Source organism: Mirounga angustirostris, unplaced genomic scaffold (genome assembly GCF_029215605.1).
Source record: "Mirounga angustirostris isolate CCGP_5_RB_7025 unplaced genomic scaffold, mMirAng1.0.hap1 SCAF_4, whole genome shotgun sequence".
Lineage (NCBI taxonomy): Eukaryota > Metazoa > Chordata > Mammalia > Carnivora > Phocidae > Mirounga > Mirounga angustirostris.
Window position 1 is genome coordinate 172,471,210 of NW_026991712.1, and position 15,516 is coordinate 172,486,725.

General features: G+C 49.9%; 1 protein-coding gene across 3 annotated transcripts in view; it reads left to right on the forward strand.

Moving 5' to 3' along the window:
* The window catches only part of MYOM3 (myomesin 3), a 53,766-nt gene that overhangs the window by 22,035 nt on the left and 16,215 nt on the right, over positions 1 to 15,516 (forward strand). For all 3 annotated transcript variants that reach the window (XM_045898437.2, XM_045898439.2, XM_045898438.3), the window contains 8 exons: positions 1,211 to 1,385; positions 4,435 to 4,556; positions 4,958 to 5,145; positions 5,405 to 5,531; positions 6,572 to 6,750; positions 12,660 to 12,774; positions 13,788 to 13,944; positions 14,612 to 14,721. In XM_045898437.2, coding sequence (XP_045754393.1) covers positions 1,211 to 1,385; positions 4,435 to 4,556; positions 4,958 to 5,145; positions 5,405 to 5,531; positions 6,572 to 6,750; positions 12,660 to 12,774; positions 13,788 to 13,944; positions 14,612 to 14,721 — 1,173 coding nt within the window. The remainder of the gene's footprint in view (positions 1 to 1,210; positions 1,386 to 4,434; positions 4,557 to 4,957; positions 5,146 to 5,404; positions 5,532 to 6,571; positions 6,751 to 12,659; positions 12,775 to 13,787; positions 13,945 to 14,611; positions 14,722 to 15,516) is intronic.

The following is a 15,516-nucleotide window of genomic DNA, read 5'->3' on the forward strand; positions in this document are numbered from 1 at the left end:
GCTGCAGAATCCAGCTGGTCCAGCACAGGAGCCGAGTGTGAGCAAGTGGTCCCTCAAGTCCTAAAGCTGTCCCACCCCAAGCCCTGGCTCACCAGGCAGGACACCTCTTGGCAGCAGATCAGCGTGGGCCTGGGCGAGTCATGTCCTAGCTGCAAACCTCGGTGTCCTCAGCTGCCAGACGTGTTGTTCTGAAGGCCTCGTTATTGTTCCCACCTCCACCCCTTCCTGAGTCTCCCAGGTGCAGCTCCATCCTGGCCCCCACCTCCCGGGGCCCCTCCCTCTTCTGAGGCCTCCGGATTCTGGGGTTCTTGGAGTTTTGATAAGATCAGATTAGAAGGTTCCCTGCAGCTGTCTTGACTGACTGGCCCTTTAAGGAGCCCAGCTGCAGCATTACTGAGCCCAGAGGAGCCTGATGTGCAGGGCCCATTTGGGGGAGAGAGCAAAGTCCTAGATTTGCTCTGTTCCAATAATATAGGAAATACATACATGTATATATATACACACACACATATATATGCACACAGATATATGTGTGCATATATACACATATAATATGTATTATATGTGTGCATGTATTATATAATACGTGTATATATGCACACATATATCTGCATATATATATTTGTGTGTGTGTATACATATTCACAGCAAATATGAATGGGTTGGTGGGCAAGTGATGTTTTCCTTTAATTTTGGCCCAGTTACCATTTAGATTTAGACATGATTCGGGGTCCGGCCAGTGAGCTGTTTATGATCAGATGTGGGCAGTCTCAACCACAAGGAAGTTTTAGGACAAAGTTCTAGTACAGTTCAATAAAAGAAAGGAGAGAAAAAGGGGGGAGAGGAACGGAGGGAAGGGAGAAAAAAGGAAAAAGCATTTACTTGTATGAGAAATGTAAAATTATTATACAAAAACAAGAAAACAGAAGAAAAGCAAAAGAGAGCAGTGGGGGAGGGGACAGAGACTAAGGATGAATGAATGGAGGCTGCCGTGAGGAAGCAGAGATGTTTGGAGGCGACAGGGGAGAGGACTTGAGACTAATAGGGCCCAGGAAGGGGATGCCCGAAGCCCCATGGCAGGCCTGCTACCCCACTGCCACCCTGGATTGCAGGGGGGCTTCTCCCAGCCTCTCCCCACACCTCTCCCCACCCCAGTCTGTTAGGCCAGGTCGCTCAGCATCCTCACACAGCCCACGTTTCTGTTTTGTAGGTACTCTTCCTCCTCCAGCTCAAGTTCAAGCGTTCCGAGACACACAGACCTCTGTGTCCCTGACCTGGGAGCCCGTGAAAGACGCCCCAGAACTCCTGGGTTATTACATCTACTCCCGGGAGGCAGGATCATCTGAGTGGCAAACGGTTAACAACAAACCCATCCAAGGCCACAAGTGAGTTGCCCCCCGCCCACCCCCTTCCTGCAAGGACGGGCCCTAAGGATCCTGGCGCCTGCCATTTCACAATGTGCCGCTCGGCACCGTTCTGAGCTCTTCTCCTGTATTAGGTCAGTTAGTTCTAACTGAATCCTCTGAGTTTAGAACTGTGATTTTTATTATCACCATAGAGATGAAGAAACAGAGGCATAGAACACTGAAGTAACTTGCCCAAACTCCCCTAGCTAGTCGTGGAGAAATTGGGACTTGGCCCGGATGACCTTGTCTTCAGCACACACTGGCCAAGGGCATGCTGTCGGCAGAGGTGATGGACTGAGTGTCGTCCGTCCAGGGGCTTGGAGACAGAGGCAGAGGATGCAGCCGCGGAGGCCTGGGTTCAGGCGCTGCCTGCACCCCTCACTCGCCTGGAGCGCCTGCTCTGACACTCGCCGTCCCCAAGCCCAGGGGGAGCCCCAGAGCCTCTGCTGTCAGCTGGGCTGGTAGGACGAGACTCTCCTCCCTGCTGAGGCTCCCTCCTCACTCACAAGGCCCTGATCCTCGCAGACACAGTGAACCTCGAGGCTCCTGGGCTCATGACTTCTATCAGTTTTGAGGCTCTGTGGGGTCAGGGTGGTGACACCCCTCCCCTCCTTTCCATCAGACGGCTGGCTGGGCCCTGAGCACAGCCAGCTGGGCTCACCTTGACCATGATCCCCTTGATCATCTGACCCAGAAAAAGGGACAGGACCTTGTACCCCACAAGTCATTGGCGTCTCATGGTCAGCTGTGAGGGGTCACTCATAACTTGTTATTGCTAAAGTTCCCAAGTTGGAGAATCATCCGATTTTTTACAAATTCTGACAGATTTGACCAGGTTGTCTCTAGAAGAACACCTCTCCCCCAGCTTACATTCAGTGTCCCTGAAGGAGTCACCAGAAGGGAGTGGCACGTCTGGGACACGTATCACACACGCAGTGGGGCGGGGGTGGGGGGGTGAGGGCGCGGCAGGCTCCTCTGGAATGTCCAGAGAACTCGCCACATGCGTGCGTGCGGTCAGTGATAACGTGTCATGGCTGGAAAGAGGCAACCACCACTGCCCAGGAGTGCTGCCTATGTGAAGGTATCAAAGGAGCCCAGAGGGGCTGTGGGGGTCCGGTTCCCTGCGGTATCACCAGCCCCGCAGCACCTGGCTCTCACTGGAGGTGCTCAAACAGCATCTGAATGTCTGAACAGATGACTAACACAAGGGCAGCCTCTGCGCGGGGGTTCAGGAGGCCTGGGCGGCAGTCCAGACTCTGCTCCTAGCGGGCTGTGGGCTCTTGGCTTGCCTCTTTCCTTCTGGGGGAGGCCCTCCCCACCTGTGAGACGAAGAAACGGGACAGTGTGATCCATCAGGGCCCCTCCAACCCTCCAACATTCAACTTCATCCTCATCTCCAAAACAGGGGTGAGTAACCGTACCTTCCTCAGAGGGTGTGGTGACGAGGGCCCAAGTTGACGTAGACGGTAGGGAAAGCCACGCTAGACGTGTGCGCGTGGTTACTATCCCTGCTGGCCTCATCATCTTCTGTTGTCAACAGGGGCTGGTCCAGGGAGCTGCCCCCAGCCTCACCAATTCAGGTCCTCCCTGAGCTTCGTCCCCTTGGGGCTTCATCCCTCGGACTGAGGCACGTTCCCCATTCGAGTGCGTGTCCCTGAGCCGGGAACTAGCCGGGAATGTCAACCATCAACACTTGATTTCAGTCCTCGAGGCTCGCTGGGGACACCTGGCTGAGAGAGGCTCCCTGCAGAGCAAGATTTGCTGTAGGACACTGTTGATAAGGGAAAAGAGAGAAAGGGATCTGCAATTTGGGTTTCCTCAAGAAGGGACAGGATGAGGACATTTTTCTCTAAACCAGAGCGTCTCTGGATGACAGTGCCCTTTGGGGGTCTTGAAAAGGACTCCATGCTTTAAAATCACAGCTCTCATAATAAGAGCCGCTGTTGTGTTTCAAGGATGAGGCCCAAAGTCCTGGAGATGCACCAGGTGGCACAGGCCTGGGGTTGGCTACCTGGGCCTTCAACGGGTAGCTTTCCCAGCAAAGTTGCAATTTAATGGTGGGCTCTAAAAGAGCCACATCTTTTTTTTTTTTTTTAAGATTTTATTTATTTATTTGACAGAGACACAGTGAGAGAGGGAACACAAGCAGGGGGAGTGAGAGAGGGAGAAGCAGGCTCCCCGCCGAGCAGGGAGCCCAATGCGGGGCTCGATCCCAGGACCCCGGGATCATGACCTGAGCCCAAGGCAGACGCTTAACAACTGAGCCACCCAGGCGCCCCGAGCCACGTCTTTTAAAATCTTCTTTTTCCCCAGTTTCACTGAGAAATGATTGCCATACATGACTGTGAGTTCCAGGTGGACAGCATGATGGTCTGATTTACATATATTATGAAATAATGACCACCATAGGCCTAGTTAACATCTTCCATCTCGTATAGACATGATAAAAAGAAATAGGAGTACCTGGGGGGCTCAGTCGGTTAGGCATCTTTCTTCGGTTCAGGTCATGACCTCGGGGTCCTGAGATCAAGCCCCACATTGGGCTCCCTGCTCGGCAGGAAGCCTGCTTCTCCCTCTCCCTCTGTCCCTCCTCACCCCCGACTTGTGCTCTCTGTCTCTCTCTCTCAAATAGATAAAATCTTTTTTAAAAAAAGAGAGAGAGAGATGATTTCTCCTTGTGATGAGGACTTTTAGGATCTACTCTCTTAACAGCTTTCTTGTATATCACACAGCGGTGTTAACTATGATCACCATGGTGTATATTACATCCCTAGTACTGATTTATCTTAGAACTGAAAGTTTCTACCTTTTGACCGCCTTCCTCCAACCTTTCAAATCTTAATAACGTCACCCTCCAGGGTGAGGGCATCACTTTGGGGGCAGGAGCAATATCTTTAAGTAAGAACTGGCCCCAAACCTTCAAATCCTATTGCTGGTGGCTACTTATCCCACAAGGTTGTTCTAAAAAGTTCAGTGATGTCTGCAAGCTGTTTGGCCCTCCCTGAAAGCTTGCACATTTCTCTTCCAGGTTCACAGTTCCTGGGCTAAGGACGGGGAAGGAGTATGAGTTTTGTGTCAGATCAGTCAGCGAGGCTGGGGTCGGCGAGAGCTCCGCTGTCACCGAACCCATCAGGGTCAAGCAGGCTCTGGGTAAGTGCAAAGGGCAGGTGCAGCCGCACGTCTCTCGGGGGCAGCTCTGGGCTGGGCAGAAAGCAGGGGCTTATAGACCACATCTTAGAGGGTCCAACCCCAGAGGCCAAGGGAGCGTAAGTCCTCTGAGGGGATCTAGAGCAGATCCCGACCCCCACCCCTTTCCTTTGGGGAGGAAATGACAATGGCCTGAGGCCATAGGGTGATGTCTGACCAGCTCTGAGGCCCAGGTGCCCTGCAGGTAGCAGAGTCAGGCTTACCAGCAAATGCTGCTGGCTAAGTGAGTACCCCCAGAGCAGGGTGGGCATCCACTGGGGGAGGCTTGTTGGCTCCCTCGGGCCCCCCTGCCCAATCTGGCCACCCCCAGGAAGCAGCAGTCCTCACCTCATTCCTCCCCACAGCCACACCATCTGCCCCGTATGATTTCATGCTCCTGAACTGTGGGAAAAATGATATGGTCATTGGGTGGAAGCCCCCCAAGCATCGTGGAGGTGGCAAGATCCTGGGCTACTTCCTGGACCAGCACGACTCAGAGGAGCTGGACTGGCACCCGGTCAACCAGCAGCCCATCCCCACCCGGGTCTGCAAGGTAAGCCTGGAATGGGGCCACTGGCCTGGTGTCCTGGCCAGGGCAGGTGGAGACCAGAGGTCACTATTGGAGGTCCTAAAGCCAAGAGAGGCCTCAGGTTCCCCGGACTCGATAATCTGGCTAATTTTCAAGTGCAGATTCACTTGGGCAATCTCATTTAAGGCCCCCTGGTCTTCCTGCTCTGACCTCTCCCCTGCCACCGTACCTCTTTCCCTTTGGCCCCAGCCCTGGCTTTCACCATCTGTCTCTGCTCTTCAAGGTCAGTAACCTTTGTGAAGGCCACTTCTATGAGTTCCGTGCCCGGGCAGCAAACTGGGCAGGGGTTGGCGAGCTGTCGGCACCCAGCAGCCTGTTTGAGTGCAAAGAGTGGACGATGCCCCAACCAGGTGAGAGGTCTGAAGACACTGAAGTCCAGCACCTGCCCCCGCCCCGCCCCCTCCCCAAATCCAACTGGTGAAATGAGCACCACCGAGCTTTCTGTGCATCCAAGCTTGCTCTGTTGGTCCCAGACCTCAGACCACTGGCCCTTTCCCCCAAGAGACACTGTAATCTCTGACACAGACAGTCTTAACCTTGCTTTAGAGGACCCCTGACCTTGGCCATCAACTGGCTCTGTAACCTCAGCATAAATTACCCCTTAGCTCAACACACCATTTGAGCTCTGATTCTGGCCACAGATCAATGTCAAACCCCAAGGGCACACTGCTAGGGTGACCAACATCCTGCACACCACTCCCACAACCCTGTGAGCTTTCCCCCATATGAGCCCTCACCTCCTCCCTAGGAAGCAAGGATCACAACCTTCCATCATTCTGTTCAGCTCAGTGCTGGTTTTTTCAAGCGAATGGCAGATAATGAGTAGGTGTGATGCTTGAGACAATAATTATAAATAACTGGTATTTATTGGGTACTTAGCATGTACCAACAGATTCCACAGATTATGCCATTAATGCTCATAACAGCACTAGATTATAAGAACTATTATTATCCCTACTTTGCAGATGAGGAGACAGGAACATAGGGGTCGAATAACTTACCCAGAGTCCCCATAGCCCGAGAAGGTGAAGCTGGGGCATGAACCCCGGGGAGCTGACTCTGAAGGTCATGCCTTAACCCCAACACTGATCACTGAAAGAACAAAGAGGTTAGAAGGGTTACTGCTGCCTGGGATAGGGAAGGAAAAGATCACGGATGCTTCTGGAAAAAGTGATGATGAGCACATTTTGAAGAGTTAACCCTATTTCAGGCCCAGGCCAAAACCAAGCTTTGCCATGAAGCCAAGGCCTGCCAGGTCCCCACTGTGCCCAGAGCAGGCGCTCCCAGGCCCGGTTGTAACTGGCAGACTGACAAGCGTTGATGCCTGGCCACCCGGCTCGCTGCCCACCTCTCTGGCCGGCCAACTCCTCCTCTCCCCGACCTCCCACAGGCCCCCCGTATGATGTGCAAGCGTTCGAGGTGCGGGCCACCTCCCTGATGCTGAAGTGGGAGCCCCCGCTGTACACAGGAGCTGGGCCCATCACAGGCTACCGCATCAGTGTCCAAGAGGAAGGCTCTGAACAATGGAAGCCTGTCACCCCAGACCTTATCTCTGGCACCCACCTGAGGGTGAGTCCCTGCCCCTTCACCCCATGTCCCACCCTAAGCCTTCCCTGCCACTGGACATGGCAGGATTACAGAACATCAGGGCCGGAATGACCCTCAGAGATCGCTGCCCTCACTTAATGTCAGTAGAGGACCAGAGAAGGGGTAGGGCCCCCCCAGGGTCACACAGGAAGCTGATAGTCGGGCTGGCTGTCTTAACCTGCTCGAAGCTGGGCAGACTCCTCCTAAACCCTCACTTATCATCAGCCAGGTATGTCAGCATTGGACATGCATCCCCCTTGAGCACCGAATTCTGCTCCTGGGATTGGATTGTAGGGAAATGATTAAGCAAGTGTGCAAAGAGCTAAGGACAAAGATGCTCACGGCAGTATGGTTTATCAAGGCAAAAGTTGGAAATAATTTAAATGTCCATCTGTAGGGGGTTTGCTTAAATAAATCAGTGTATCCTTCAAGCAGAATCCTGGACCAGGTAGTATAAGGACTATGGTAGTTTAAGGACAATGGGGTGGACCTACATGTATGTACTGACATGAAAATATGTCCATCATATGTGGCTAAGAAAAAAATCAGAATACAAAGTAGGCTATTTATATTAGATAACATACTACATATATATATATATATATATATATATCATACATCAACAAACATCTACGCAGATAGATATTTCTTAATTTAAATGAGAAACAAACTCTAAACTCTTTCGATAAATAAGAAATCTAGCAGAATCATTGGTTTTATTCACCTGGGGTGGTGGTTTTAACTTCCACCACCTCACAGAAATTGTCCATGCCGGAAAACAAAGTGTCTATTGCAGCATTCTCAGTGGGCAGACTCCTCCTAAACCCTCGCTTATCATCAGCCAGGTATGTCAGCATTGGACATGCATCCCCCTTGAGCACCGAATTCTGCTTCTGGGATTGGATTGTAGGGAAATGATTAAGCAAGTGTGCAAAGAGCTAAGGACAAAGATGCTCACGGCAGTATGGTTTATCAAGGCAAAAGTTGGAAATAATTTAAATGTCCATCTGTAGGGGGTTTGCTTAAATAAATCAGTGTATCCTTCAAGCAGAATCCTGGACCAGGTAGTATAAGGACTATGGTAGTTTAAGGACAATGGGGTGGACCTACATGTATGTACTGACATGAAAATATATCCATCATACGTGGCTAAGAAAAAAATCAGAATACAAAGTAGGCTATTTATGTTAGATAACATACTACATATATATATATATATCATACATTAACAAACATCTACGCAGATAGATATTTCTTAATTTAAATGAGAAACAAACTCTAAACTCTTTCAATAAATAAGAAATCTAGCAGAATCATTGGTTTTATTCACCTGGGGTGGTGGTTTTAACTTCCACCACCTCACAGAAATTGTCCATGCCGGAAAACAAAGTGTCTATTGCAGCATTCTCAGTGGGCAGACTCCTCCTAAACCCTCGCTTATCATCAGCCAGGTATGTCAGCATTGGACATGCATCCGCCTTGAGCACCGAATTCTGCTTCTGGGATTGGATTGTAGGGAAATGATTAAGCAGGTGTGCAAAGAGCTAAGGACAAAGATGCTCACGGCAGTATGGTTTATCAAGGCAAAAGTTGGAAATAATTTAAATGTCCATCTGTAGGGGGTTTGCTTAAATAAATCAGTGTATCCTTCAAGCGGAATCCCGGACCAGGTAGTATAAGGACTATGGTAGTTTAAGGACAATGGGGTGGACCTACATGTATGTACTGACATGAAAATATGTCCATCATACGTGGCTAAGAAAAAAATCAGAATACAAAGTAGGCTATTTATGTTAGATAACATACTACATATACATATAGATATCATACATTAACAAACATCTACGCAGATAGATATTTCTTAATTTAAATGAGAAACAAACTCTAAACTCTTTCGATAAATAAGAAATCTAGCAGAATCATTGGTTTTATTCACCTGGGGTGGTGGTTTTAACTTCCACCACCTCACAGAAATTGTCCATGCCGGAAAACAAAGTGTCTATTGCAGCATTCTCAGTGGGCAGACTCCTCCTAAACCCTCGCTTATCATCAGCCAGGTATGTCAGCATTGGACATGCATCCCCCTTGAGCACCGAATTCTGCTCCTGGGATTGGATTGTAGGGAAATGATTAAGCAAGTGTGCAAAGAGCTAAGGACAAAGATGCTCACGGCAGTATGGTTTATCAAGGCAAAAGTTGGAAATAATTTAAATGTCCATCTGTAGGGGGTTTGCTTAAATAAATCAGTGTATCCTTCAAGCAGAATCCTGGACCAGGTAGTATAAGGACTATGGTAGTTTAAGGACAATGGGGTGGACCTACATGTATGTACTGACATGAAAATATGTCCATCATATGTGGCTAAGAAAAAAATCAGAATACAAAGTAGGCTATTTATATTAGATAACATACTACATATATATATATATATATCATACATCAACAAACATCTACGCAGATAGATATTTCTTAATTTAAATGAGAAACAAACTCTAAACTCTTTCGATAAATAAGAAATCTAGCAGAATCATTGGTTTTATTCACCTGGGGTGGTGGTTTTAACTTCCACCACCTCACAGAAATTGTCCATGCCGGAAAACAAAGTGTCTATTGCAGCATTCTCAGTGGGCAGACTCCTCCTAAACCCTCACTTATCATCAGCCAGGTATGTCAGCATTGGACATGCATCCGCCTTGAGCACCGAATTCTGCTTCTGGGATTGGATTGTAGGGAAATGATTAAGCAAGTGTGCAAAGAGCTAAGGACAAAGATGCTCACGGCAGTATGGTTTATCAAGGCAAAAGTTGGAAATAATTTAAATGTCCATCTGTAGGGGGTTTGCTTAAATAAATCAGTGTATCCTTCAAGCAGAATCCTGGACCAGGTAGTATAAGGACTATGGTAGTTTAAGGACAATGGGGTGGACCTACATGTATGTACTGACATGAAAATATATCCATCATACGTGGCTAAGAAAAAAATCAGAATACAAAGTAGGCTATTTATGTTAGATAACATACTACATATATATATATATATCATACATTAACAAACATCTATGCAGATAGATATTTCTTAATTTAAATGAGAAACAAACTCTAAACTCTTTCGATAAATAAGAAATCTAGCAGAATCATTGGTTTTATTCACCTGGGGTGGTGGTTTTAACTTCCACCACCTCACAGAAATTGTCCATGCCGGAAAACAAAGTGTCTATTGCAGCATTCTCAGTGGGCAGACTCCTCCTAAACCCTCACTTATCATCAGCCAGGTATGTCAGCATTGGACATGCATCCGCCTTGAGCACCGAATTCTGCTTCTGGGATTGGATTGTAGGGAAATGATTAAGCAAGTGTGCAAAGAGCTAAGGACAAAGATGCTCACGGCAGTATGGTTTATCAAGGCAAAAGTTGGAAATAATTTAAATGTCCATCTGTAGGGGGTTTGCTTAAATAAATCAGTGTATCCTTCAAGCGGAATCCCGGACCAGGTAGTATAAGGACTATGGTAGTTTAAGGACAATGGGGTGGACCTACATGTATGTACTGACATGAAAATATGTCCATCATACGTGGCTAAGAAAAAAATCAGAATACAAAGTAGGCTATTTATATTAGATAACATACTACATATATATATATATATATATATATATCATACATCAACAAACATCTACGCAGATAGATATTTCTTAATTTAAATGAGAAACAAACTCTAAACTCTTTCGATAAATAAGAAATCTAGCAGAATCATTGGTTTTATTCACCTGGGGTGGTGGTTTTAACTTCCACCACCTCACAGAAATTGTCCATGCCGGAAAACAAAGTGTCTATTGCAGCATTCTCAGTGGGCAGACTCCTCCTAAACCCTCACTTATCATCAGCCAGGTATGTCAGCATTGGACATGCATCCGCCTTGAGCACCGAATTCTGCTTCTGGGATTGGATTGTAGGGAAATGATTAAGCAGGTGTGCAAAGAGCTAAGGACAAAGATGCTCACGGCAGACGGGCTCTGTCTGTCTTGCAGTCACAACTCCTGAGGTCCCCTCCTACCACACAGATCGACACCTTAGACCATCAGTCAGAGTCCCAGACCTCCAGGTCCCTGGGGCCGCCTCCGCACACCCAGCGCCCAGCCCTGCAGCCAGCCTGGCTCACGGGCCGCCCATGTTTGAGGAACAGGGTGAGGAGAGTTCCATGATGTGGATTAGATTTTGTTTTCTGGAGCTCTAGGGAAAGGGGGAATGTCTTCTCCAGCTCACTTTGCTGAGGTGTCTTTCACCGACGGGCAGGAGGGTGAGCAGTTCTCGAGACCACAGGTGAGCATCCCATCAGTTAGCACCAAGAGAAAAGAAGGCACGTTCGAAACGCCCAAAACAATGTGGAAAGAGTAAGATACTAACAAACATGATGCACGCCACGTTTCTCATGGCTTATGTGCATTTCAAAGTCTAAACGGATTTTTACAAAATTGTCATTTCTGGCGATCTCTGGTGGGGGGGCGGCTGCCAGGGGGGCTGTAACCCTTCCTTTTATATTCTTCTCTATTGCTTTAATATTTTTCCAACAAGTGTGTATGTCTTTTATACTCGGGAGAAAAAAAAAAAAACACTTTAATTTCGAGAAAATAACAGCAAGGCCACCTAAAACAGAAGCAGGTAGGACAAGCCTTGGCCAGGGGCATGCTCTGAGACTTGTGGTTTCTGCTCCATGGGGCCAGGCTCCCTGCGGTCGAATCAGCCAGTGGTGGGCAGCCGACCCGAGAGAGCCCCGAGAGATGGACGGTCCCTCTGCCTCCCCACATAGGTTGGCCCAGGCCAGAACTGGGTGGGCCTCGGTGACTTGGCACCATTTCTGCGTTGTGGGTCATTGGCTGGCACTCAGTCATTTACTAAATGCCTTTTGACACCAACTTAGTGCCAGGTCTGGAACCAGGTCCTAGACATAAAGAGGTAAATAAGTCTTGGTCTTTGGGGCAACAGGCAATTACCAGACTGTGCACTGTACCATTGAGAGGGGTCCAAAGAGATTCTGGGAGTTCCAAGGAGGAAGGTAAGAGACCCTTCCTGGAATCCTTGGATCTGCCTGAGCTGAGTGGTCCAGGACGAGTTGTTATTGGCTAGGACAAGAAAGAGGGGAGGACATGCCAGGTAGAGGCAAAGACAAAGGCGTGGGGCCGTGAAAGGGGAAACAGATGAGGTGAACGTGGGCACGTGGAGGGGTTCCCCAGAGGGGTATGAGCGCAGAAGGCTGAGGCCAGATTAGGAAGACTTCAGGAACTAAACCTCAAAATCTGAACTTTACCCTGAAGGCCGCTGAAAGAATTAAACACAATCAGACCGGCATCTTGAAAAAATTGGCAGAAGGAAAGGTAGACTGGGAAGGGCCTAGAGTCAGGGACACCATTTAGGAAACTGTTGGACTAATCCAGGTGAAGAGAAATGAAGCCTCAATCGGAGCCGTGGCTGAGACACAGAGAGGAGAAGCCATGTTCGAGAAATGTTAGGGAAATAAAATATGAACTCAGTGATTAGATGGGTAGGGCTCCAGAAAAAGATGTCAGAGATGGTCCCCAGGCTTCTCTCTGGGGTGATGGTTGGAGAGATGGGGCACAGGAAAGGAGAGTGTCTTCTTGTTGAGAAGCAGGTGATGAGTTGAGCGGGCAGAATTCCAGGGGCCACAGGCATGGGAGGTAATCCCTGTGCAGGGACCAACTACAAACTGGGACTGGGGAGGGCAGTGCGCTCCTAGCTTGCCCCCCACCCCAGGGCAGCCTGCGCCCCATGGAGTTCCACGAGAAGGGCTCCCTGCAGTCCACGGCCGGGGCCGTAGGGAGGGCCGGTCTTCGCTGTCCTCATGCTCACTCTCGCCCACCCCTCCACGTCCCCCAGATCTCTGACTTGCAGCCGGGGAAGAGTTACGTGTTCCAGGTTCAGGCCGTGAATTCGGCAGGTCCGGGACAACTGTCCATGCCCACCGACCCCATACTCCTAGAAGACAAGCCAGGTAGGGGCGGGCAGAGGTGCCAGCACCACATGGCCGGGCTGCGCCACGGAGGACAGGCGGGGGCCAGAGGAGGGCCGGGAGGAGCATGTGGATCTGTAGCAGGAAGGGACCGCCTCCCACTGCCCCCTCCACGTCATCCAGCTCTGCCTTTCCTTCTTTCCTGTTTCTCCCCCCACCCCACTCCTGTTTCTTTCTGTGGGACCCCAAGATATGAGCGTTTCTTTCTCTTTGATGGGGTCTTCCCTTCTTTCATATGCCGTATTCAACAATTCACACAACGCTTTGTGGATGTTTAAAATAATACCCAACAGCATTCCGGCTACCCTATGAGGCTTTGTCTGTCTTGCAGTCACAACTCCTGAGGTCCCCTCCTACCACACACACCAGGTGCTGAGCTAGATCCTCACACGGCCCTGGCCCTCCCCACAAGCCCCTCAGTGAGGAATCACTGCCCCCACCTTAGAACTGATTTTGTTGTAGCTCCGAGGTTAAGTGATCTGGTCACACAGCTAGTCCATGACGGAATCACTCGGCTCTGCGAACTGTAAAGCACGTTCTCTTTCCATTCTTTTCCTTATTCATTCATTACTTATTATTCTTTTACCAACACATCTTTGGTGATGCCCACATTACAATGGGGACACAGCAGTGATGAGAAAGCAAGGCCCCTGCTCGCACATAGGGGAGGGGCAGGATGGACAGGAAACAAGGAAATGATGATCAGGTGATGATTTAGGAGGGTAGTAAGTGCTATAAAGTAAATGAGCAGGGTGGTATGGTGAGGTGGGGCTTACTTTAGCCAGAGCAGTCAGGGAGGGCCTCCCTGAGGAGGTATGACATCTGAGTTGAGAAGGAGCTGATCACAAGTCCTTGGAGGCCACGGCAAGGAGACGGGGTTATTATTTTATTCAAGCACAATGGGCAGCCATGGGAAGGTTTAGCAGGGAGGTATATGCTCTGGTTTATTGCTTCTAAACGTTCCATGTCCCCCTGCCCTTGGATCCTGCCCTCAGATGCCCGAGAGATCAAGGTTGGTGTGGATGAAGAAGGCTTTATCTACTTGGCTTTCGAAGCTCCTGAGGCCCCTGACTCGGCAGAGTTTCAGTGGTCCAAGGACTACAAGGGCCCACCAGACCCCCAGAGGGTCAAGATCGAGGAGAAAGCTAACAAGTAAGTGAGGGGAGAGGGTGCGGCCTAACCATCCCCAGGTCCCAAATGTTGGCAGGTGAGCTCATGGGTGAGACCACCTGGCGGGACTCACAGATAACGGACCTGACAGGGGCTGCCTGATCCCTCTCCAAGGATGCTGCCACCACCTTGGGGAGCAATGGGGGACAGTGCATTTAAGGGCAGAAAGGACAACATTCATTAGCAGTTCTTCTTCTGCAAGGAATGGCATGTGCCTTCGCACGTGTGCTTCCAGGGAGACCTTGGTCTCTAGCCTGGGCGCTTGCAAACGCTGACTTGCTCTTAAAAGTTGTCTGGGCTCAGCATCCTCATCTGTAAAAAGAGGGGTTGGGACCAGATGTCAAATGTCCCCACATCTCCCTCCCCCAGCGCCAGCAGCTCTGGCTTCAGCCCAGTCCAGACAATGACTTGAGCCCTGGGGGGAGAGACTGGGCAGTGCGGCCAATGAGAAGAGAGCCTGGCTAACGGGGCCACTGAAGGGGCCGGGCCAGAGCTGCCCTGGGTAGGGCTCCCAACAGCAGGGCAAGGAGGCAACCACCCCTGCTGCCTCCCGGGGCCAGGGCTGTGGGGGGGGGGGGGGGCGCTCCAGCTCCCAGGCCTCCAGTGCACAAGGCGCCTCCCTGAGTCTCTGCTCTCCTCTGTCTGCCAGGTCCAAGGTCATCCTGAAAGAGCCTGGCCTTGAGGACTTGGGCACCTACTCCGTGGTGGTCACCGATGCTGATGAAGACATCTCGGCCAGCCACACGCTGACGGAGGAAGGTAAAGCCCCCACCCCACTGCCGCCTCCCCAGAGAGACGGGCCCAGAGGAAGTCCCAAACACAAATGTCCCCAGAGGCTGGCAAGAAGAAACAAAAATTAATAAAGCAGCAATTTCCAGAGAAGGATGCCCATTCAGCCAGCCAGTCAATTAATCAGGATTTATTGAGCACCTGCCATGTGCCAGTGGGGATTCCATCAGTGGGCGCAAGAGTCAAAAATCCCTGCTTGGTGGAGTTCACATCCTTCTTGTCTCTCTTTCCTTTTTCTACGTTCGATAAATGCAAAGGTGCCAGAATCCTTTCACCTTCTTCTGTAGCCCCAGAAATACAACAGTGCAGTGTGAGCATAAATTGCAAATGGCAGCTGGTCTGAGGAATGAAGGTGACAATAGGGAGCAGTGGGGACTGTGGCAAACCAGAGAGTAGATGCCGCGTCTCAAGGGGCATCCATGTTTGATGATTTAAGCAGAACTGGAGCCGGTGCAGATGATGACAAGACGCACTCTCTGCTGTCTCCAGAGTAACTGAGGGACAGCCCATTGCCTCCCCTGCTGGTTGCTCAGGAGACCCTCTGATTTTGTTAAGAAGCAGAAGCCAGACAGGCTCAGGTTCCAATTCCAGCTCCACAGTTTCCTGGCTCTTTGATGTTGAGCAAGTCATGTCACCCCTCTGGACATCAGCTTGCTCATCTGTAAAGGGACATGATAATCCCCCCTGGCTGCCCCAACTGAAACAATGTTACGCACACACAATTCTAGGCGCACGAAAGCCATCCACAAACAGGATATGTTTGGG